This window comes from Bicyclus anynana, chromosome 3 (genome assembly GCF_947172395.1).
Source record: "Bicyclus anynana chromosome 3, ilBicAnyn1.1, whole genome shotgun sequence".
In the NCBI taxonomy this organism is placed as follows: Eukaryota; Metazoa; Arthropoda; class Insecta; order Lepidoptera; family Nymphalidae; genus Bicyclus; species Bicyclus anynana.
The window spans coordinates 6,618,112-6,641,685 of record NC_069085.1 but is presented as its reverse complement, the minus strand read 5'-3'; the positions used below and the strand labels follow the sequence as shown (position 1 = coordinate 6,641,685).

At 34.8% G+C, this 23,574-nt stretch overlaps 1 protein-coding gene across 2 annotated transcripts in view; it reads right to left on the bottom strand.

Moving 5' to 3' along the window:
* Positions 1–1,178: 1,178 nt before the first annotated feature.
* Positions 1,179–23,574, bottom strand: part of LOC112048683 (T-box transcription factor TBX20-like) — a 117,601-nt gene continuing 95,205 nt past the window's right edge. For both annotated transcript variants that reach the window (XM_024086327.2, XM_052891199.1), the window contains 2 exons: positions 18,077–18,312; positions 1,179–5,132 (listed from right to left, as the gene is read on the bottom strand). In XM_024086327.2, coding sequence (XP_023942095.1) covers positions 4,820–5,132; positions 18,077–18,312 — 549 coding nt within the window. In that variant the 3' untranslated portion in view covers positions 1,179–4,819. The remainder of the gene's footprint in view (positions 5,133–18,076; positions 18,313–23,574) is intronic.

Sequence of the window (23,574 nt, the reverse complement as noted above, 5' to 3'; positions counted from 1 at the left end):
TTTATTACACAGAAAATAAGATCGTGGGACCACAATCGTGTGACCTGATCGAGGAAATATAATATAGACATAAAACATCATAGACAATTAATTATTGCGCCATTGAACTTGAGGATGAGTAAAAGAAATTACAATGTAGCCGGCTCACGCGTAAAAGCATCACTTATGCACTTAGGTGTTGCTCCGATACGAATTTATAGCGAATGGCATATTATTTACTAGCATTATACGCACAATTTGCGAAGCTGTCGCGAGGGCCGGCTATAATTTCCCGATGGCAGGAGATCCATCAATACACGCCTCAGGCCGCGGCGGCTTTCAATTTGTAGGCCGCTACATCGCCGGCAATTACCGGACGGAAGGCCTTCATCGATATATTCGCTCCATAATGCCTAATGACTCTTAATAAAGACAAGAAAATGAGTGTGACCATAGTGTATATGTTGCAAATTCTAACGGTTTGCAGCTCACCTACCTATTTGTAATGTAAATATGAAACTCTCTATACTTTATTCGGAGCATGAGAAATACAGAGTAGGTAAATAATAGGTAGGAATCCTAGTATGTATGTACATCTGTGTCATGTCATGAATGCCAAATCTTTAGCGTCTAGACTTGATTCAACATTGTAGTCATTGGTTCAATATTTGAACCTAGCCGCGTCGCCTAGCCTGAACCGTTGGACTACCCACTTCTGGCGGACTTTTTAGTTAGATTATTCTAATTCCCCTACCACAAACTTTACCTTTTTTAAAGATGATTGGCTTAACTTGATGCTTATATCATTATATAGGTCCGTTTAATATATTGCATGTGTGCAGTGGCGTAGCGTGCCTTGGATCAAATTTAGTTTGGGGGCCCAATTTACGAGCGGAATCCCGAAAATCTCTTTAGTGATTTTTGTTACCCCTGTAGACCAGGGGCCCCGTATCATTAATATGGCTGATACGGTGGTAGCTACGCCTCTGCAAATGTGTAATTGCAAGCTTGCAATTTACCACCTCGGTACTTATGGACAAGACGTCATACTTTTACCATCCTCATCAAAGGTTGTCCATCATGTGGTGAGAATCTTATTAAATTATTAGTAGTTTTTGTGTAGGTAGGTAGTAATAATGGAATAATAATTATTTTAGGAGAAGGACAAAAGGAATTCATTTAAAAAAATAAAACAATAATTGTATTCTTTTAGTTTATTAACACGTAGGGCCTCAACCCTGATATGTGTCACTACATATGCAAACTGCTCACATCTTTGCCAAATTTAAAATCTCTTAAATAAACAAATAATAATAATTAATTTAGTAGCTACAATAAAGGTTCACATAAATGTCTTCTATACATGTCTTCTCCTCTTCATACTTGTACTCGTAAGGGATGACACACGATAAAGATGATCTGTTCTAGGATTATTACTTTGGTAGTAGGTACAGTTGTAAGCATGTTTGTGTAAGCTCAAGGAACGTCCGCACAGCAGAAACGGATTGTTAAATTATTTTGAGTGATACAGAAAGAGAATGACGTCGATTCCGGTTCACTAAAAAAACATTTTTAGCATCGTCTCTCTGGTTGATGATAACTTAATAATATATATATGGTTTCTGCAGTGATGGCGCTTACAGTTTCACGCCTGTTTAACGCCTGTCTGTACATTTAACTACTAAAGCCACTCTCATAATAATATTAAGTAGATCAATCTCATAATAATAAATAATAAATAAACACTGATCAATATAATATAATTATAGCTCTAAATAATAAACTATAACTGCAGTTGGGTATTTAGATGTATTTATTATACCTAAATTTTTTGACTAAATTGTTTTTTTTTGTCATCATGTACGACGAGAGTCAGAATAAGCGCAAAGCAGAGACCATTTTACATAATATATTGCTGAAGCTAAAATTTTATAAATGAACTGTTAGGTACAATGAAGAATCTCAGAGGTACAATGAAGAATCACGGCGCAACAAACATTGAGAGACATGTCAAATCTGGACACTAAAACTTCTCGAGTGTTTTGTTTCTTGTACAGTAAATTCTGCATAAAAGATATGATATATCTTGCGTACTTTAGGATGGGGGGTTTGCTTTGTTATTGTAGGTATGTAAGGCGTACACAGAGGCGCATTTGCGTGTGAAACTGAAGGAGCGTCAGCAAAACAGAAACATGTTCATAAATGATCTGTCTGGAATTGGTTCATAAACAACGGTTTCTTGCTGGTTTCGATCATAATTTAACAATGCCTTTTTTCTGTTCTGACGTTACTTTAGTCAACACACATAAACACATTTTTGATAAATGGGTTTCGAATAATTTAAAAATGCGTTTCTGTTGTGCTAACGGAAAGAAAAGGATATATTGCTCCTATTTATATTAGTTATATAATCTTCCTAAAATTTATTATTGTTTAGAATTTAACGCTTTTAACAGGCAGATGTTCAGGTTTGAATTAATATTACAATTTTAATGTCATATTACGAGCATGTTGGAAAAATATATAAATAATTATTTTGGCTATTGTGACTATAATTATTACACTGTTGTACAGTAGAATGTTGATTACATACTATTATAGTAATACTGTATTTAGAATTTTAGATAGTCTCTTTGCAGCGGCTCTAAATAGACTTATTATCACTGTTAAATTCATTTTATTACTCTTTATTAAGACAAGAAACCCTTTGATTTACAAAAAAACATAGGACAGACAAGTAACAATCACAAGAAAAATGCATAACACGCAAGCCTTTTTAATCGCAAAGGCAGCCTTAAAATCGCAAAATTTTAGTATCTTATTTTATCTCTTATTAACTTTAATAATATAAATTAAAAGAAGGCAAAGTATGTGAGCAGTTGACACATTTTTCTTCTACAGATTACTTTTTCAAAAAAAAAATCTTTACCCATTACAAACAACTATGTGACCCCTATATACAGTGCTTAATCTACAAAAATAATTTAATCAACCACTATACAATACATACAATTTCTATATAATTTTGTAGTAGTCAAGTAAAATATACACTGTATATAACATGTAATATACAGCATATATAATATAACATGTTATAAATAATGTTTATATTTTAAAATGGATAAATTTGTTATATCTTTATATACAATGTTATATAGGAATGTTAAATAATGTGAGCTTGTCATATAACAATCAATTTATAACATGTTACATTAAAGGATGCATATATGGATAATTTTGCTTTTTAATGGACAGAGGGCCTTGGCATCTATTTTGTTTTATTCTTTGAGAATAAGGAAATTTAATCACAAATATCGACTAAACCAGTCATTATATTTTTTATTAAACAATAATATTTAAGACATTTTGATGTGTTTCTAGCAAAGTAACAATACATTTTTATTATTAGTTATAACCCTAAATCAGTATTTTTGGATTATCTACGCACAAATACGAATACGTAAAATAATTTGAAAATACTACCGTACTTTTTCATAATTATTATTTCCAAATATGCATTGAAAAGCAAAGTTACCCTTGACTACTACACTATAGTTTTTCAGTTTAAAATTTAATATTGAATATTTTATAATTTTTACACATTTCGGAATTCTATTTCTGTAACAAACCTCGCCAAAACCAATGAGTGTTCAATAAACAAGGCCCATCATTTATTTACATTAAACATAAACTATGGAATCGTTAAAAACTTTATTGGTTTGAATACATAAGATAACCAAATATTAAAATGAATTTAAATTTATAATTAATTAAAATTCAAGCAATGTGATATGGATACTAACACTTACATAAATAATAATTATATTTAGTTGCAAGTAAATAATAATTATATTTATCCTTGCAATAAGAATATACTAAATACACTAAATACATTTGGTGTGAACTATGAATGATTTGTTACCAATCCTTATAAAATATTCAATAATTATAATTTATAAAGATAATTTATTTACCTTATGTTAAATGGAATATAAATAACTATTCTAAAATATACAGATACACACACTGTCAATAGAACGATTATATCACTGTTTTCCAAAGTTTTGATAGAATTATTTATATGCATATTCAATTAATTATTCATAACAAAAAATGTTTCTTTTTTTATTAATTAAAATGTCGAGGTTGGCAAGGATCGACAGTTTACCAACCTCGATCGATGTTTGTCAGAGGAAAAAAAATACACTTTAAACACATTTATACACGTAAACATACCTAACTTTAAAGACTAAATAGTTATTTAGCATCACACATGTAGTTACTAAAATAAGTTTAACTGGAAGGTGTCGATGTCTTTTATTATTATGTTTTCAAAAGAGATATTAGATTTAGATGGGTTTGTCTACTTTGGAATGTCAATGATATTTTTTAAAGTAAATTTTATTTATTGAATTTTAATTTTATCAACAATTTAAATATTTTCACAGAACAGAACAGAATCTTTGGTTACTCATTTATTTAATAATTTAATAATCTGTCAATTTTACTGTACACGTTATCATAATTATTATAAGAATGTTCAAAACAAAGAAATGCAGAGAATTAGGAAACACTATACAGGTAATTGTATCCTAAATTGATCTAACTATACAATTTAATATTAATATTCGGGTAGGAACCTTCAAATTACAAACGTATATTGTTATAGAGACCGAATTACACAATTATGTCTTATATTTAATAGGTACATTTATTCACTTATTTAATTTTCTAGTCTTTCATAGGTTTTAAAACTTTTTCACAGCACTATTTAAGTTCAATTTATTAGTCTTTGCCACTTTCTATAGGAATTGCTGAAGGTTGGGAACGAGTGCATATTTTACATAGGGTGTCGCGGTGAGGGCGAATGGTCCGGTCTGGGGGCGGAAGGGTGCGCGGGCGGGGGGTACGGGCAGTACCGAACTGGCGCAGGGGGCTTTTGTAACCAGAGGTCTGGTGGAAGCCCCAGGGGTTGCGGCCAAGCGGAAGGCCAGGCCCGGCCTCCGAGCGCTAGAAGCTGCAAGGCCGGCGGGGTCCTGGCCCAGACCGCCCGTTTCTCTGCTTCTTCCTCAATAGTGCTGCTCGCCCCCGAGTACAGCCGTAACGGAGAGCGAAGTAACTGCTGCTCCATTAGCATCAACTCCATGGGATCTCTGGAAATAAAGATAAACAATTCATTTATTATATGTATGTAAAAGTTCCTAATACTATTAAAAACTATTTCGTATGGGACAACTTTAACATTTCCAATGTACAGAGAGATAATATTACGTAGGTGTAAATTACGTACATTTGGGTACTTTAATACTATTATTAGTATATGTAAGTCAAATTAGGATTCTAGAAGGCTTAGTGCATAAGCACATTTTTCAAATTCTGTTACGCACCTAACTCCATTAACGGTTCTAAAGGGTACCGTGCCGCCAAAATGGAGATGTAAACCAACTTTTAGAATAAATATTAAACAAATTTGTTTATTTAATAATAATTGTTATAATTATAATTACTTCTCACAATTGTTTAAATACTAGTATGACTCAAGGAAAGTCAGTTTACGAAGTGTATGACTTAAAGAAAGTCAGTTTACGGAGGGTAGACAACAATAAATTTAAATTTGGAATTCCGCAGAAAATATTAAGGAAAAGGAAGAAGGCGCTTAGGTTGTACGTCATAGAACATAAACATTCGTACGAGTGTTTTACTGTAGTGCGAAGCTTACCCACTGCGGAGAGTTCCGCGAAGCTCACGTTTAGCGAGTTGGCGCGTTCGTTAGCTTTCAACGGGCCGTGCTCTATAAAATATGCTTCTAAGAAAACGAATGTGGTATACTAATATGGTTTTATATTTCGCAAAAAATATAATACATTTTAAAATGTGCATTCAAAAATTTTAATCTTTGAATGCAGATGTCCTGCCATTTTTAAATCGCTTATCACACTAATAATATAAAAGCGAAAGTGTGTAAGTAAATTTGTTCCTCTTTTACGCTGCTGCTACTGAAGACATTTGGCTGAAATTTGGAATGGAAATAGATATATAGAAAAGTCATAGTTCCCGCGGGATTTGTGAAAAACTGAATTCCACGCGGACGAAGTCGCGGGCGTCCGCTAGTTATTATATAAATCATACATTTTTAATTTATCAATCTTTTCGGCAACAATATTTTTTTAAAACCGCGAGAGATCGCTGATCTAACGTAACGAGCGTAACGTAACGTAGCGAGCCAGATCTCTATACCTACATATAATTATTATGTATGTATGTAATATATGGCACAATTAAAAAATGTCAAGTTACAACATGGTTATTATAATAGTATGGCAAGTTCGTTGATAACACTCCCATGATATGCGGGCGACAGGGGGAAAGACTGCGCGGGTGTGAAATCGTCCGCGCGGGGAAGTGACGTGCATCAGTCGTGGCTTTTTCATTCATCGCTACACGCCCGCGCCCGAGCGTAATATCGGGAGTGTTACGAACGAAGTTGCCAAGCTACGTATATATAATAGGTGTGTTCCCCGAAGCTTGTTTGGCAAGTATGTTTGTCCGTCCGGCGTGGAGGGGCGCGCTCTATAAAACAGTTCGCGGAACGGCGCGGCGAGCGGCCACCGCCGAGGCACGTGTTTTCAAAACTCATAAAACGTTATTGCACTCATTAAATCGAGGTATTAATATTATAATAATTTTCAATCTACATCCACAGTCTGTAGGTATGGTGCAGTCATCCTTTTGCAAAACAAACTATATACCTACTATTAATCAATGACGTAATCATCTCCCTGTTCTTATCCAAGGGCGTAGCTACCGCTATATACACGTTTTTGTTTTATTCATATTGAGCGCTAAATTATTAGCTTCAAAGCAATGTACCACTTTCTTGAGAGAGTTGTTTACATTATCGTAATTAATTTCTCCTCTATTAATTTTAAACATAAGCGATGAGTCATCTGCAAACAAAACTATCTCATGATTATCCTTATCAACATAAGGAAGGTCATTAATATAAATGAGAAAAAGAAATGGTCCCAGTATAGATCCTTGGGGAACCCCCATTTTTACAACGTATCAATGATACGGTGCCCCCAGACTACAGGGGCCCCTTATGTAAAAGCAAAAATTAGTTGAGTGTACAATCTCACTAAATCTGGTGCTTCCCGGCTGCCGAAAAAAAACTGCAGAGTTTTCGCTTCAAAAATGACAACAATTTTGAAAAAAAAAACTCTTGTTTTTCGGGTTATGCGTGCCCCAAAAATTAGCAACATCCTACTTAAGTTAAGTTTATTTCATATTTGTTTTAAGCGAGCATTTTTATTTCTGTTGTGACAAATCTTTATCAATTGGACCCCCTAACTAATTTTGATACATGGCCCTTCTAAGGCACGGTATGCCACTGTTTTTATCCCACAAAGTTTACTCAACATGTCTTCACTAATCCTGCCATACTAAACCGTTAAATAGGTGTTATTTTAGGTACCTACTCTACCTAATTTAACTATTTTATGGTAAAGATATCCATCAATATAGGTACTTATAATAAAACTGTCAAATTCTGTACATTGAAATTTTAGTTGGAGGAGGAGGAGATGTATAATATTATATGTTTATGACCGGGCATCAACATAAAATACGGTCAGTAAGTAGGTATATGTTTTAATTTCAACAACAATCAATTCTATGATAAAAATGCAGGTGGAAATATTTTTTTTTTTATAGCATGGCTGAACAAAATTATTACTGAAAACAAAATACCATCACATTACTGGCGTCCAATCTTACTTATGCTATTGAAAATTTGGATAATAAATGACACGGTAAATCATGCCTTTATAAGAGAGAACATAAGTAGGCAATGGTAAAACCATGAAGCACAACTACTCAACAAATCGTGGATATTCCAATCACTTCTCTATAATATTGCAATGAAAACAAAAAACACCTAAACCAGTTATTACTCACTACTCAGATCTCGGTATATCTCGATATATCTCAGTTGTTATTAACGGCGTCTGAGCTGTGAGATACGAGGCAGGGCGGCAAATGAGCGTGACGGCAGCAGATCTGAGATGAGGCTCGAAATTGGCATGACATCACGAGATGCCGTGTCGAATTTAATCTATCACCGGTGCGGCCGCGGGCGCCGGCCAGGTAGAGCGCGTAACGGCGAAGTATGTGTGACTACTTAAAATATTATATTGAAAATCCTATTCAATAGAAATAAAAAAAATCAACCTCATAAAAAAGAGTTTAAGTACTTATCAGCTGTACCTATAAGTCTTTATTAAGTGCATTGTGCAAACAGTAACTTAGTGCACCTAACCTAATGCCTAGTTCGGACTACTTTAGCATTTTAGTCGAGTAGCGTACTAAACTACTTGCTACTGTCCAAAAATCGATCGCACTTTGTTCGAGTACAGTTCACAAGCGAGTTGTCTACAAGATGAACAACCTACAACGCAATAAAGTAAATAAACTGATTAAACTAATCACATTGACTATTATAGAAGACGTGGATGAAAAGAAGCTATGGGTACAAAAATTCACGACGAATTGCTTCGCTCCAGCGAAACGTCATTTTATGATTTTAGGAGCAACTAATAAACTCGACTAATTCACCAGGTTCGGGCTTGTTTAGCCGATGAACCAGTGAGCGTGGACGCGTGGTAGAAGGCCCTAGTCGTAGACTAAACTATTTACTACTCGACTAAATTTTTGGTGTTCAGGCACGTTTAGCAGCTAAATTTTATGCTGCTCGACTAAACTGCTAAAGTAGTCCGGACAAGCCATAAATGCAAAGAAGCTAAAGACATTTCAAATTTTCCTAATCTTTAACAATTTTCGAATGTTTTCAAATTCAATTGTTTGTTGGGTGTCACCAAGCTAAAGGCTTTCACAAAGTTAAACACTCTTAAAGGGTCTGTGATTTCTCATATTATATATGAAATCTGTTACATTAGTGAACATCTACGAATACTTGTCACGAAACGACTAAATAATATCGACACAGTCACATAGAGCTAAGTTTCAAGCTAATCGGCAGTATAGATTTGAGATCTCGTGATGGGTGAGTTGAGCCAGTCAGTCACTTATTGATATAAGCAAAATACCACTGACTGACATAGATTCAATAATCTGCCATACCCACTTCAACTCATCGCGCCTCCTAACACTGCAGCGTCATTTGCCATCAGGTAAAAGATCGTAAGGCGTTGACTTGTGATAGGAAAACAAAAAAAAACGCTACGCTTTGCGTCGCATTTGGGTAATAAGGTATTTTTCCAGTGAAATTAGTGGTGTACAGTACGATTTGACCATCAACCTCGTCCGGATTACAATAATCTGTGGTGGCAATTTAATATCTTATGATTAGCGGTGCACAGACTATACTTACGTTTTTTATTATTTTTTAATTCGTCAGAATGTGAGGATATTATGTCGTGTCGTTTCGGGTGCTATGGGGGCGTTAATGGGGTATTTATTATGATCTCGGTATCAGAGGTAATGGCCGACACTCGCCGCCAAATTACAGGGCGGCGCTCTAAGAGGCCGGCGAGGAATTGCCAGTGCTGTTATCGGATATCTGTTTTTGTCGATACTCGATATCGATTCGCCTTTATTGATAGCGAATAATTTCAAGCGAAAAAAGTTAATGATCGCATTGTAAGTAAATTATAAATCCAGCGTAATGAAGGAACTGGAAAGATTTTTATTTAAAAAACCATATGAATTACTTTGTCCATGCAATATAAAAATTCCAACATCACATTAAGTAGTTTTTGTTTGAACACAAACATCTATTATACGAAAATTTTCATTACAACAATTACTGAAAAACTGTGGCATAATCATTATATATATTCATTTACATCAGATATGAAAGGCACACGAGTACTTGCATATCAGATACAATGTATTTTATTACTAAAACATAAAAGATAATATCATAAAAATTATCATATGCCTTGATTAAGTTTGTTTTTATACTGTATGCAATGTGATTTTGTAGTCTAATTAACGAGTTCAATTTATTTCATACTAGCGAACGTCCGTGACTTTCTCCGTCTGGAATTAAATTTCTTTAAATAGGTACTAGTTCCTACTTTGGTATCTAATAAATTAAGAATTACCTGTAATATACGGGTCCGGTGTCTACATTGAAATTAATGTTTCTCTACCATTCACTACCACACTCATAATCAATTTTGTTTGTATTCTTGTATAATAAAACTGACTCAGTTATAGATTTTTTTTAACTGTTATAACTGAGTCAGGTTTTAAACAAGAATACAAATAAAATAGATTGTGAGTGGGTTAAATGGTGCTCGTAATAACATCATGAAAAAATGGTTCGTTGAACTTGAACTCAGTATTTTCTAACCCTATATTAAACAGATTTTTATAGTCAGAGAAATAATCCTCTGCCTCAAGAGGCTTTTTTCAATATTAATTAAATATAAAATCTTCTATAACTCTACATTGCTTCTAAAATACAAGTATGTTATCAATACTAAAATTTAAAAAGAAATATCTCTATTTACATCGATACTAAATCATGATGGATCCTGCGACATCACTATTAGACAAATCGGAATTTAAAACCACTATCCCACACATATTGCGCGAAGTGGTAAAAACAGATGGATTTAAACAGCACAGGTAATATTATCTAAAACGTATAAAAATATATATTTTATTTGATGATTTGTTTTTTTTTTTATTTTGACCACTCTACCCCCGACCTAAATATAGTTTGACGTATCACTTATAGTAGGTACATATTATCTGTAGCATCTACAGCTGTCTACTGACAAAGACGTACCGCTAAGCGATTTAGCGTTCTGGTACGACGTCGTGTAGAAACCGTAAGGGGTGTGGATTTTCATCCTCCTCTTAACAAATTAGCCCGCTTCCATCTTTGATTGCATCACTTACCATCAGGTGAGATTGTAGTCAAGGGTTAACTTGTAAAGAATAAAAAACAACGAAAAATGTAATTCTCAATCAAACTTCTTTAGCTTGTAATTATTTTATCAAGCGTGACTGTCAAGGCAAGTCTTATAGAAACCTAAACAGAATATTAAATGTGTGTGAATCGCTTGCAATTAAGCTAATGTATGCCGACAAAGACTCACCAAAACTTGCTTGATTAAGTGGGGGGCGTACCTTATTAATTAATACCTGAAATGAGCCCCCCATTCCCACACTATGCCGATTTATCACACTCATTGTCCGACCATTTCGGACGTCAGCGAAGGAAGTCATTAAGGAGCCGATTATTTTAAATCTCGGAGAGGCGATTTTTTGTTAATAAAGGGTGAAATATTAACAGCGTATCAACATCACATCATGAGTTATGTTCTAATGCTAAAGCTATATACGTCATCATTAGTGTAATTAATTTACATGTGCATAATCAGTGACGTAACTACAGCATCTGGGGCCCTTGAAATACGTCAATTTTTTTTAATGATAACTTCTGAGTTCACAGCCTATTAAGTTGACTAGTTTTGCTAGTCCTGCCACCCTACAGTTAAGCCACTGTGTATATATAATACTGTATTTTATAGAGAAGATGTAAAGCTTAGACAAATACACAGGGTGCTCATGTTCAGGAATCCGTGCCTCAAAAGCTCACTAATGAAGGTGTTGGTTGGACTCAACATTGAGATATCCATTACACTATTGTAGGTAGACTCACTCTTAAAAATAACAAAATATTTTACCAATGTCCACTGACTCGCATTGAAAGGGCGTAGCTATCCAGGGGCTAGGCGGAACAATGCCCCGGGGGGCCTCAAACTCAGGGGGCACTCGAATCCTTAACAGAATATCGCGATCGAACTGAACTTAGAATATTTTGAAAACGAAACAGAGCTGATGATAAATTAGCTTAGCATTTTTGTGTATTTGTATATATTTATGTGTATTTGTATATATGTATTAAATATTTTTATTGATAAAACCTAACCAGTTTATATAGTAGTGGGGCCTTTTTTATTTACACAAGGGCCCTTGATTACTTAGTTACGCCACTGCATTGAGTTACAATTCAAGTTAGTTTCGTAAATCAGGAAAGTACGCGAAACACCGATAGCAAAAAAGTTTTTTTTTTATAAATATATATTAGATTTTTTTTTAAATCCTACGTTGTCCATCGGCAAGAAGAAACCTTGTCTACTAAACTCTTGCGTCTAAGCCGATTGAATCTAATCACGATTGCTTATAAACAAAAAAAGCGGTGCTAGGAATCTCGATATCGAACATTAGATGGATGTTTTAAAGTTTTAATTATCTATTTTTGATTGGTGAGAGCACGGTAGCGTAGGAAGCCGGTAATGCATCGATAGCATCTCAAAATGGCCGTCAATCTCCACGTGTATCAATTACTGTAACAAAGTGCCTACATCCAGCACCAGTAGCACGCACTGACGCGTCCATTACTCTATTAATAGCTTCTCGGAACTGATCATCGCTTAATGAAAACGTTTATTGAACCATCAAATCTTTTAATATGTTAGCTGACTCGTATACTTACATATGTATTCTGTGCTTGTACGTACTTGTACGTTTGTACGTTGAAAAAAAGTGAAATCGGTTTTATGTAATACAAAAATTAACATTAACTTAATTTTTAAAATTAAAATAAAACATGAAATCGTTCGCGAGAACTTCTATTTCTGATTTTTTTCTTAAAACCATCATCGCGTTTCTATTGAAACTGGTTTGAGATTTTGAAATGTTACATGTTTTTTAATACTATATTTTCAAAAAAAAAGAATTTTTAATATCGGTCCATAAATGACGGAATTATTGCTGGACATACATATAGCCAAACGTAGAACCTCCTCCTTTTTCGTCGGTTAAAAATACATTTTACTATCCTCAATCGTCATCATCTCACTTAAATCATAACGCCACACTTATATTTTTAATGTGTCCAAAGTGAGAATAAACATACGAACGTCGAATTGGGAATCTACATTATAATACTTGAGTATCCTACAGGTACTAATAATTTTAATACGGAGAAGAGTTTGTTTGATTGAACACGCTATAACATCAGAACTACTGTCGGATTATATAGCCATAGACATAATATAAGGAAGGAAGCCGCTGGATACTGGCGGCTCGGGATCGTGGTGTTTGGAAGTCCATCCATCGGTTGTTAATGATGATGTTAGATGATGATGATGATGATGATGATGATGATGATGATGATGATGATGAGACGTGCGACATACGCGATCATGTTTACACGCGAGTAATACCGCAGGAAACACCTAGTCTCCTGTATTTAAAGTCACTTAAAATTTAGCATGAAATCAAACTTTTTTATATCGACAATATTTACACCCATAAATGCGGGTTATGAACACATTTTTAAAGTGTTCCGTATAATTCCGATTTCCACTCATTAAGTTAAAGTCGAACCGTTCGCTCCAAGGCGAGAATTTGCCGGAGGCTTTATCACGCCCGTTCCCATGTAGCCCCTACCGTCGTTTTTATTCTCGCGTTCAACTCGCTTGATGTGAATATTTACTTATTTGCTTTCATTTACCAGCTTATAACATAATAACATACAATATGTTTGCATAAGATTAAATGATACTAGAATTTAGTGAAATTACAGGCAAAAGAGGCTAGGTACGCCAGGTATATGCAAAACATTTTTTCCCTTCAATACATCCTCACAATGTATTGTTTATGGCAATAAATAACGGACCAATCCGATGACCCTTCTAATGGTAAATGAAAACCATTGCTTAGAAAACCTACACAGGAAAAACAAGAAATACAGGCAACATTCAGAACACAGTCCTTGTGTTTAATCGTTTAATTTTAATATATTTAAGCATAAACCAAAGTCGTGACTTCATACTGAAGATTACATATTTCATCACGGTTTGTTGTCGTACCTACTCCTCGGAAACGATCGATTTTAATGATTTTTATCGTATAGTTTGGCAACTTATTGCAAGTTTTCGGAAAGTTTTTAGTAAGATTGATGTGGATTACGATTAATTGATGTAAGTAGATATATATTAAGTTTAATAGGCTTATTCCCGTTAACGTGATTGACGAAATATTTTGTTTTCAAATCGATGCGATAATTTTATCGTGGTAAACAGTTTTATTACGACGTAGAGCATTTCGGCAATTCACTTGAGCTGTTGAACTTTCAAGTGGAATCTACTTATTAGATAATTTTACAAAATAAAAAAAAATGATTCTTGAAGTGTTTAATTTTCCCCCTATTTCTTTATGGTTTAAGAAAATATGGCAGAACAACATGTGCGCGGGTCTATAAATATTACATCTATTATACACAATGATGTTAGAAGAAAAAGGTAGATACGTTAAAACTGTGCTAATTAGCAAACCTGAGCTCATTCGCCGCACTATCATCGCGCCGTTGACAACGTCGCTGAAATAATTTTTGTGTGCTGTAAACATCGAATGTGGTTTATATAACCCATCTACCTCTTTTTTCTTCTAAGTTCATTGATTATACACAATAATGTAGACATACGCGAGTGCGTGGTAGGGGCCGGCGGCGTGTGGAAACACACGTCAACAGCGCGCGAGCCGGCGGCGGCGGCGGCGCGTAATCACAGGGCGCGCTTCTCATTATGCCCTAAATGACAAATTAAAGCGCATTTCTATTATCTGGCCATCGTCGGCGATGCTCGGACCGGTCGTGATGTGAGTAACTCACTCCGAAATTATGCACTCAGCTCAGTGCAGAAACTTGTAATGTACTTGTGGCTTTAGGTAGGTAGGTATACTTTTGTTTTGTTCAAAGAAACGCTTATCATCGTTTGAGTTTTTAAAACACGTGTCAATATTTTCGGCGGTTAAAAACATTCTTTATTTCATTAATATAGGTAATTTAAAATGTTATGTAAGTCACATTTTTTTATTTTACGTAATTTTTTGTAAATACATAGCGATAAGCTAATTAATGCTATATAGTTAATACTTTAATTAAGCTTCAGGTTCTTTTCAGTTAAGATGAGTCTGGAACTCTCGTGGAAAGATTACATAACAGACGCGGACAATTGATTCTCAAATAACCTCTGTACATTTACTGTACTTTACATATTTTGGTTCTGTAATGCTTCACAGAACCGAAAAAGTTGAGAATCCAAGCATCATTGCAGCATACCTAGGAATAAACTAGAAAAGATTAATAGATAAAATGAATGAGATAATAATGGCCAAAATATTCTCAATAAACAAGTTGTAATTTTTAGTCACTTTCAGTACTACGATTACCTAGGTATTTCATTTATTTCACTACACATCAATAGACTCTACAAATGCACAGTGGTTATATATAAGTTAAGTATAAAATGAAACTTAACAATAAGGCTAATTCATTTTTGAATACGCAATGTTCATATAACGGTATCCGAGGGCTGTGCGTTTTACGAATATTTCAATATGATTAGCATAACGTTATCGATTAGGTACACGTCCAACAAGTGACACAGTCGATATTTGTGGAGATAGATTTATCTCTGACTTAACTATACAGTCTAGTGACGTGACATAAATTAGAATCGATACAAACTGTGCGCCACATCAATTATTTAAGTCATCTATTTTGTTGATATATTAATAGTTCTTATCAGAAAAGTACAAGACAAGATAACATTTTTGAGTAGCAGACCCAATGAATATGTAACGGTTTTGAAATGCAATTGAAAGTAATTATTCTAGTTACACAATTCTTATGATTGTGACATGTAATATTTTATGTTACTTTTGATTTCGAGGTAACATTTGTCTATGAATCTATACTAATATTAAAAAGCTCGAGAGTTTGTTTGTTTGTTTGCTTGTACGCGTTAATCTCAGGACGCACTGGTCCGATTTTAAAAATTCTCTTAGTGTTAGATAGCCCATTTATCGAGGAAGGCTATAGGCTATGTATTATCCCCGTATTCTTACAGGAACGGGAACCACGCGGGTGAAACTGCGCGGCGTCAACTAGTATAAAACATATGATAAAACAAAATCTGGTTTACATATATTGCCATATTGGAACAGGATTTACCCCGGAATACCTATGCCTAGCTTCACTTGAAACCTCTTGATTTTGAATTGCAATTAAAGCCTCGTCATGCCCAAGGTATTTTTTGATTGCACAATCGCTTTTATACTATCTAAAGTAAATTTTCCGCAGCGGATCACCCTGTACCAACTTGTGAATAAGGTACAGTTCTTCTATTCCAGTGGGTCAAACATGCGAGCAAACGCCGTATCTCATGTTGAGAAATAGACAAATGTCAACCAATAGCAGCGCAAACGAAAACACCGCTATCTATTTCGTTGCGTTAGGACGAAACAGATGGGATTTGGACTACTCCACCGCCATTGGTTGACATTTTGTCTATTTCTCGTCATGAGATATGTCATTGGTCGCATGCTAGGCATATACGAAGACTTTGGCCTTTGGATAAGTAGTCAGTTGACAGCACTATAACGTCTTTAGGGAAAATCAATTAGTGCTACAGAAGAAAACGTATGATATCAAAATTCGTTCATCAAAAACCGTTAACTGCCACAGTCAGAGTTAGATGATAAATTAATAAAACTTTCAGTTTTATACACAAACGAACGGTCCTGGATTAGCATATAAGATATTTAAGGAAAAATTTTGCTTAGGGCATCCCGCCTAGAGAGACGGACGATAAAAAACTAGCACACGAAATTGTAATTTCAAAATCCGCGCATTTTACGAGTAAATTGACGTTGACATTAACTAAACATTATAATAACACCTAAACACCCAAAGCTAAACAAAACAGTCCTCTAAAAGTAGAAAGACTACCTTGGATAGATGACACTTATAAAAATGTATTACAGATTACATCTCTAAACCATAATAAATAACATATTCCCGAATTTACGACAAAATAATAAATACCCTTTTAGCCAGTATAAATTGCAAATCAGAGCAATATAACACAATCGCCATAAATTGTAAAACATTTTATAGCTATAATCTTATTTTTTGCGAGTCGATTGAGCCGATAGGGGATAACAACATCCCTAAATCTGTTCCGATGTTAGCGTTCGCAGCGATCTGATGCGCGTTTTTGATCTTTTATTCATGCAAAAGCCGCCGCAAATTGCAGGGCGGCAGACCTAATGCCTTTCAACTGTTGCTTAATAACCTGCCAATTTATCAAATTCGCCCGCAGCGGATCACCCTGTACCAGCTTATACGCGTGGTCGTCACTTTCGCGTTTTGAGTAATTGGTGCTAATTTGAGCAAAAATAATACGTGTGGAAATTATACTGAACGGGGCTAACATATGCTAAAAGTTGGATTTTCGTTTTGTTTCGCAAAACAATAGGATTTCAATGTTTTTTTTCTATCAACAATAATTACACGCTTTTCAGCACATTATACTGTATATTTAATTCGACTTTTATAAATATTGCTTTAGGCATATCTTCTGCATTAAATAATTAAAAGTTTTTATAACAGAGAATCTTGTAAAATTTTAAATTAAATATTCTGAAATGACTACATGCATAATAGATAAGAATAAAATACCTTATAATCCTAACGATGATAAATTACGATAAATTTGAATTAACGTTATAGGTTATTATTCCCAACAAAAACACCATTGACGTCAAGTGCATTGGAATTTGGATGAAAAGAACTAGCATCAAACCAATAATTTGTAAAATGTATAGGTAACTAGTAGATCTAATTCTTTGACGAGTCAAAAGAATCGTCAGCAAAGTGCTTATGGACTTCCAAGATTTGACTAATACCTACAAACACAAGCATTAAGTAACACAAGCATGCCTATCTGACCGAGAGTTCCATATTTATTCCTTTTGTCGTGGAGACCCTTATGTCAGGAAGTAGCAGTGCCAAAAAATTTCTCTGAAATATTTCACCGCGGCTAGTTGCCTCGACTGGTGACAAAAGAGCTGGCTCATTTTATGCGCAAAAGGAAATGCCACCATTCCACTTCCATGATTTGTATAGTTATTAAGATAAGTTAGCTTAAGTTCCTTATTGTATAGTACAAACAATGAAATAAAAATAGTAGTAAACATATCTATAGCTCACCTGTCAAAGTCAGTCAGCCTTGAGGAATCCCGGAATCCTTTCGCGAATGGATTGGAATCGATCTTCAGTTTGGTGATGAGCTGGTTCTGGTAGGCCGTGACCGCAGTGAAGACTGTCTCCGGGAAAATGAACGTTCGGTGCTGTTCCCGGGAGAGGTCGGTGATAGGGCCGCCGCCGTCCCGGACCTTCACTAGGTGTATGCGCGGCTGGTACCGGTGCATCGAGTTTAGGACTATCTGTGAAGGAAAAATGAGATAGTTAACTAAGACTTTGAAATCTTTTAATTGTATGTCTGACAAATTTATCCATGCGTCAGGTGACCCAAGAGCTGAATCTTTGGCCCAATGGATAAGTTTTGCCATCCAGAGGGATAAGGTGACGCCGCTGAGGTCCCATAAGGAGCCTACGACACTTGCACAATCAGAAAAAAAAGCCAGGGTATTGGGTACCTTGCCTATGGGTGAACATTTAAAAAGTGTGTATTTGTTTTATTTAAATTTAGATTTTATTATTCTTTTTAATCTTTGTAAAAAATAAATGTATAATTTCGACTCTATTACTAAGACTAAGATTTTATTTTGAAAATCATATCACACTTTAAAAGGTTTTAAAATAATAAAACTATAAATAACAAATAATAGTGTTGTGCTATGCAATCTCCGCTTCACTAAAAACCAAACTCCACATTGGGTTACAATGCTCACCATTATTGATTGCATTTGTTAGCATTCTACAATGATACTTTTATAATATAGATCAAATGTCCCTACCAAATAATCAAAACAGCGCACACATGCACAATTTTTTTGTCTTCAATTCCATTAATTAAGTATTTATGTATATATAGTTTTACACTTTCTGAACATACAACTCGACATTGTAGACGATATTCAGGTATTATTTGTTTAAATAACGTTAGTTGTAGACCACAACTAACATTGAGATGTGGAAATTTCCTCTTTTGAGTGCCTCATTTTTAACATCATTGGCATTCTAATTACTCAAATTCTTCGATATGGCGCAAGGTATACCTATGTTTATGAAAAAGCACGGTTTAAAACGCCGAGCAAGAACACGAAAAAGAAAGAAAGGTTTTAGTTCCAGAAAGTTAATTAATGATAGATTCTCATCATCATGTTTTTTGTACCTTCGACGCTTAAAATAGATGTGCAGCAACGAACACAACATCGAAGCCTAATTGAGTATACCAAAACAATATGCCTGATGCTATTTTCTTGTCAAATTAATTAACGTTATCTATATAATGATAGTGTCGGTGATTCCTCATCACTACATTGTAATTAATTGGTCGGCCGATGTGACGGCCGATAGTGGCCGGCGCCCACTGACAATGCCGACTAGGGATGTGCGGCGACCGAGTCGGAGCCAGAGTCGAATTCAATAATATAAGCGATATACACACGTCGTTAGTAATTGATGTGCAGCACGATGTTATGTAGAAATATTTTAAAATTATGTCACATAAAGGATACGATTAGAAATGTTTCAAACTGAATCGTAGTTATGTGTAAACAAAATTCGACTAAAATTTCACAGTGATTTCTACGGTCAAATCAACAGGACTTAACTGTAGACACCACCTTGTAGTTTTAATCTAAGTCCAACTTAACCTTCTTGCCTCACCGAGGCGAAAAAATATTCATGGCAACTGCCTCTCATAGTAATAATATGATATCTAAATTAAACAATTTGCGTTCCTAAATCTAGGTAGATACCTCAGAAGATGGTGAAATAAAGAGGAATCTAGAATAATACGCGAAGACGTTTTCTTTAGTTCTCCACAAAAGGGTAGTTAAATAAATTTGTTTTGAAGAGTAGAGTCAACTTAAATTTAAACTTCACTTTATTTGTTTGTGCATCTCACGGTCGTAAACGGTAAGGATAGGATTGGTATAAAAGTTCTGCAGTTCTAAAGCAAACGAATGTTTTGAAATTTCGATCGAAACACTGAACTGAAGTTCGAAGTACACTTGACCCGAATATAAAAGAGAGTTAATAAATTGTACCTTTATAAAAATATGTTGATGTGTATAACAGGTTTGGTTTGGTTTGGCTGGTAGGAGGCTTCGGCCGTGGCTAGTTACCACCCTACCGACAAAGACGTACCGTCAAGCGATTTAGCGTTCCGGTACGATGTCGTGTAGAAACCGAGAGGAGTATGGATTTTCATCCTCCTCCTAACAAGTTAGCCCGCTTCCATCTTAGACTGCATCATCACTTACCATCCGGTGAGATTGTAGTCAAGGGCTAACTTGTAAAGAATAAAAAAAAAGGTTAATACGTACACTTTAGGTAGTTTATCTTTCAACTAAACCTCTTACCTACAACCAAATTAATCATTTACTAAATGGTATTTTCCATTATTGATTCTTTCATCATCAAATCATAACTTCACCATAATGTCAATATACCTACTGTAAACTTCTTAATTCAAAAATTCATTTATTTTACACATCATTTTAATTTCAGAATTAAAATAAAATTAATTGTTGATTAACAACTCATCAGTCGTAGTTTTCGTAGTCGAATGCATCGTCCCATCCCTATTAGCAACATTCGCTTCTGATGTTATAATTAAGGTTTGTTAATGAATTCGAATGCCTACTCACTTTTATTACATAATTACGTACGTTTCAAGAGCGCCGATTCATTGTGCGGTGCTGTTGTGAAGCGTAATCTCATTATTAAGGTGTTTGGGGGTTTCCTAATTACTTTAATAGATACACTCAGTACATCCGCCTCTGTGTGTACTTATTATCATATTAAGCAACGAGCCGTCTATTCGTTTTGAAGTTATTAATTAGGTATGAGATAATTTAGATCGTAATCCCATAATACGGTGCTCAATAATGCGCAATCTAGTGTTCTGTTAGCGGTATCCTCACATCCGCAAGTATCTCAGTTATTATTCGTCTATGTTTTCACACATCACTTGGGCACTGTTGCCTACTAAATTAATGGATTTAGATCCTTATTCTAATCCTAAAATAACTAAACTTACTTACTAACTAATATTATAAACGCGAAAGGATGTTTGTTGCTCTTTAACGCCGCAACTATTGAACCAATATAGCTGAAATTTAGAATGGAAATAGAGTTTACTCTGGATTAACACATAGGCTACTTTTTGTTACTACTACTGTTGGAGGGATTTGGAAAACTAAATTTCATTCGGACGAAGTCGCGTGCTAATTTGTAAAATCTAAATCTTGATACCATTATTCCTTATACTCCTGGGCAGGTTATAGTATACTTTTCATCACGCTACGATCAATAGGAGCAGAGCAGTGAAGGGAAATCTTGGGAAAACGGGAGAAGTTACTCATTTTTAAGTAAGGGCTGGATTAAAGAGGTCAGAGGGTGGACGAAGTCGCAGGCGTTCGCTAGTATTACAATAAAATCATTAACCTCATAAGAAATAAGATGCTGCATCTCCGGCGGGGCGGGGCTGTTGTCATTACGTAGCCTTAAATTTCACACCTGCGTCGTCGGTAAGTTATCGCCAAGCCGCGGTGTTCCGGGATTATGCTACGGGTTTAGCCAAGTGTAGCAAGCTTTAACGATTTGTGAGCTTACCTAAACGTTAAGCGAGTTAAGATAAAAGTTGCCATGCTTTTTTTTATTCTTTACAAGTTAGCCCTTGACGATATCACCTGATGGTAAGTGATGATGCAATCTAAGATGGAAGCGGGCTAACTTGTTAGGAGAAGGATGAAAATCCACACCGCTTGGCGGTGGGGTGGTAACCAGCCTCCCACCTTTCAAAAATGGTTATAAATGTTAATAGGTAAAGCGTTGTTTTTTACATTTTGTAGATTTTATCTTATAATATTTTGACTGACGTGGAATACCATAATGTTTTAAATGTAATCGCAAATATTTTATACCATTTGGTTCGGTTTAGACCCTGTCTGTAATTTTGTTTTGTTTGAAGTATCGTGTCGTAATGGTATCCATTAAGTTGTTCGCACATTGCCACAAACGCCACCAGAAACAATAAATAAATATTATTGACTACTTTTTTTACTGTCACGGGTAGTTTTACTTATGTAAAAAAATAATAGTAACTCCATAATCAGCGCTCGTTTAATTTTTCATCATAATAATGACATCAACCTATGGTTTCCCAATACTGAATATAGATTTCTTTAGGGACTTAAATATACCATGGTCCATAGGTACAGTGTCTCCCTATGACTCATTATAATATTATATTTTGTCGTTAGTCCACCATCCACCTACATACCTACCTACACATTTTTTTTTAATTTAAAGTATTACAGGTCAATTTAACATTCATATTATTACAATGATAATTATACTAATTTGCGTTTTCAACAATTACTTATATAAGAAGGTAGGTAGGATACGTTTAGTATAAAATACATCTCTGCTTAAGCTAGGAATAAAACTGTATTAGAAGCGATAGATTTTATAAAAGATTTCAAGTGTACCGTCTTGATGAAGAACTTTTTGAGAGTTTCAGTTGATCTAAGAGTTACTTTAATAGGTAGGTATGAAAAATAAAAAACATACTGATGCGTTCGAATTTTCAATGCTTTGCGTCTTTTATTAATTTTTGCACGTCATGTGGCAGTGTGCAACAAATGATATAGACTGACGATCAGAGAATTATATGTGACCAGTAACATTTAAGGATCCCGATAATAAGATTAAGTATTTGAGTAGGTAGAAACATTTATATTATGTAGGTATATAAAAAAGCAAATCTTAAGATATTGGATGGCGATTTGCATATTTATAACTTAATTGAATTCCTTTACATTTTAAAATCAAGATCTTGGTATTTTGTAGCTAAACTTGTTTGCATTACCTATTTTAATTTGAAGGGCATGATTAGGTACCTACTGATAAAATGAAGTTGAGATGCCCGTAACTCGAGGAACCCTAAGATGAAAAGTCATGTTCGGTATATATATCTATACTAATATATTATAAAGCTGAAGAGCTTGTTTGTTTGAACGCGCTAATCTCAGGAACTACTGATCCGGTTTGAAAAATTCTTTCAGTGTTAGATAGCCCATTTATTGAGGAAGACTATATGTGTTGCCACGTGTTCCCACGGAAACGTGAACCACACGGGTAAAACCGCGCAGCGTCAGCTAGTCTAAGTATAAAATTAGACGAATAAGCATGACTATGCGCAATACCTACTGACCAAAATATCATTATGATAAGCTACTTTGGACTACTAGATTATTCTAGATAATATTATTTGCAAGTTATTTTGGTGGATAACATGGAGTGGGGTGTATACCTACCTCCTAAAGTGTGTGTGTGTGTCTGTGTCTACCATAACTCTTACTTATATATCATGTACTTTCTAACTGCCTTTAAATCGGTACCTTCTGAGCCATATGAACTTTCATACGCACGTAGATTGATGGAGATAAATAGGTATTTATTGTCCTTTAAAGACTAAGCATTTAACTCTCTTTAGATCACTGCTACGGTGA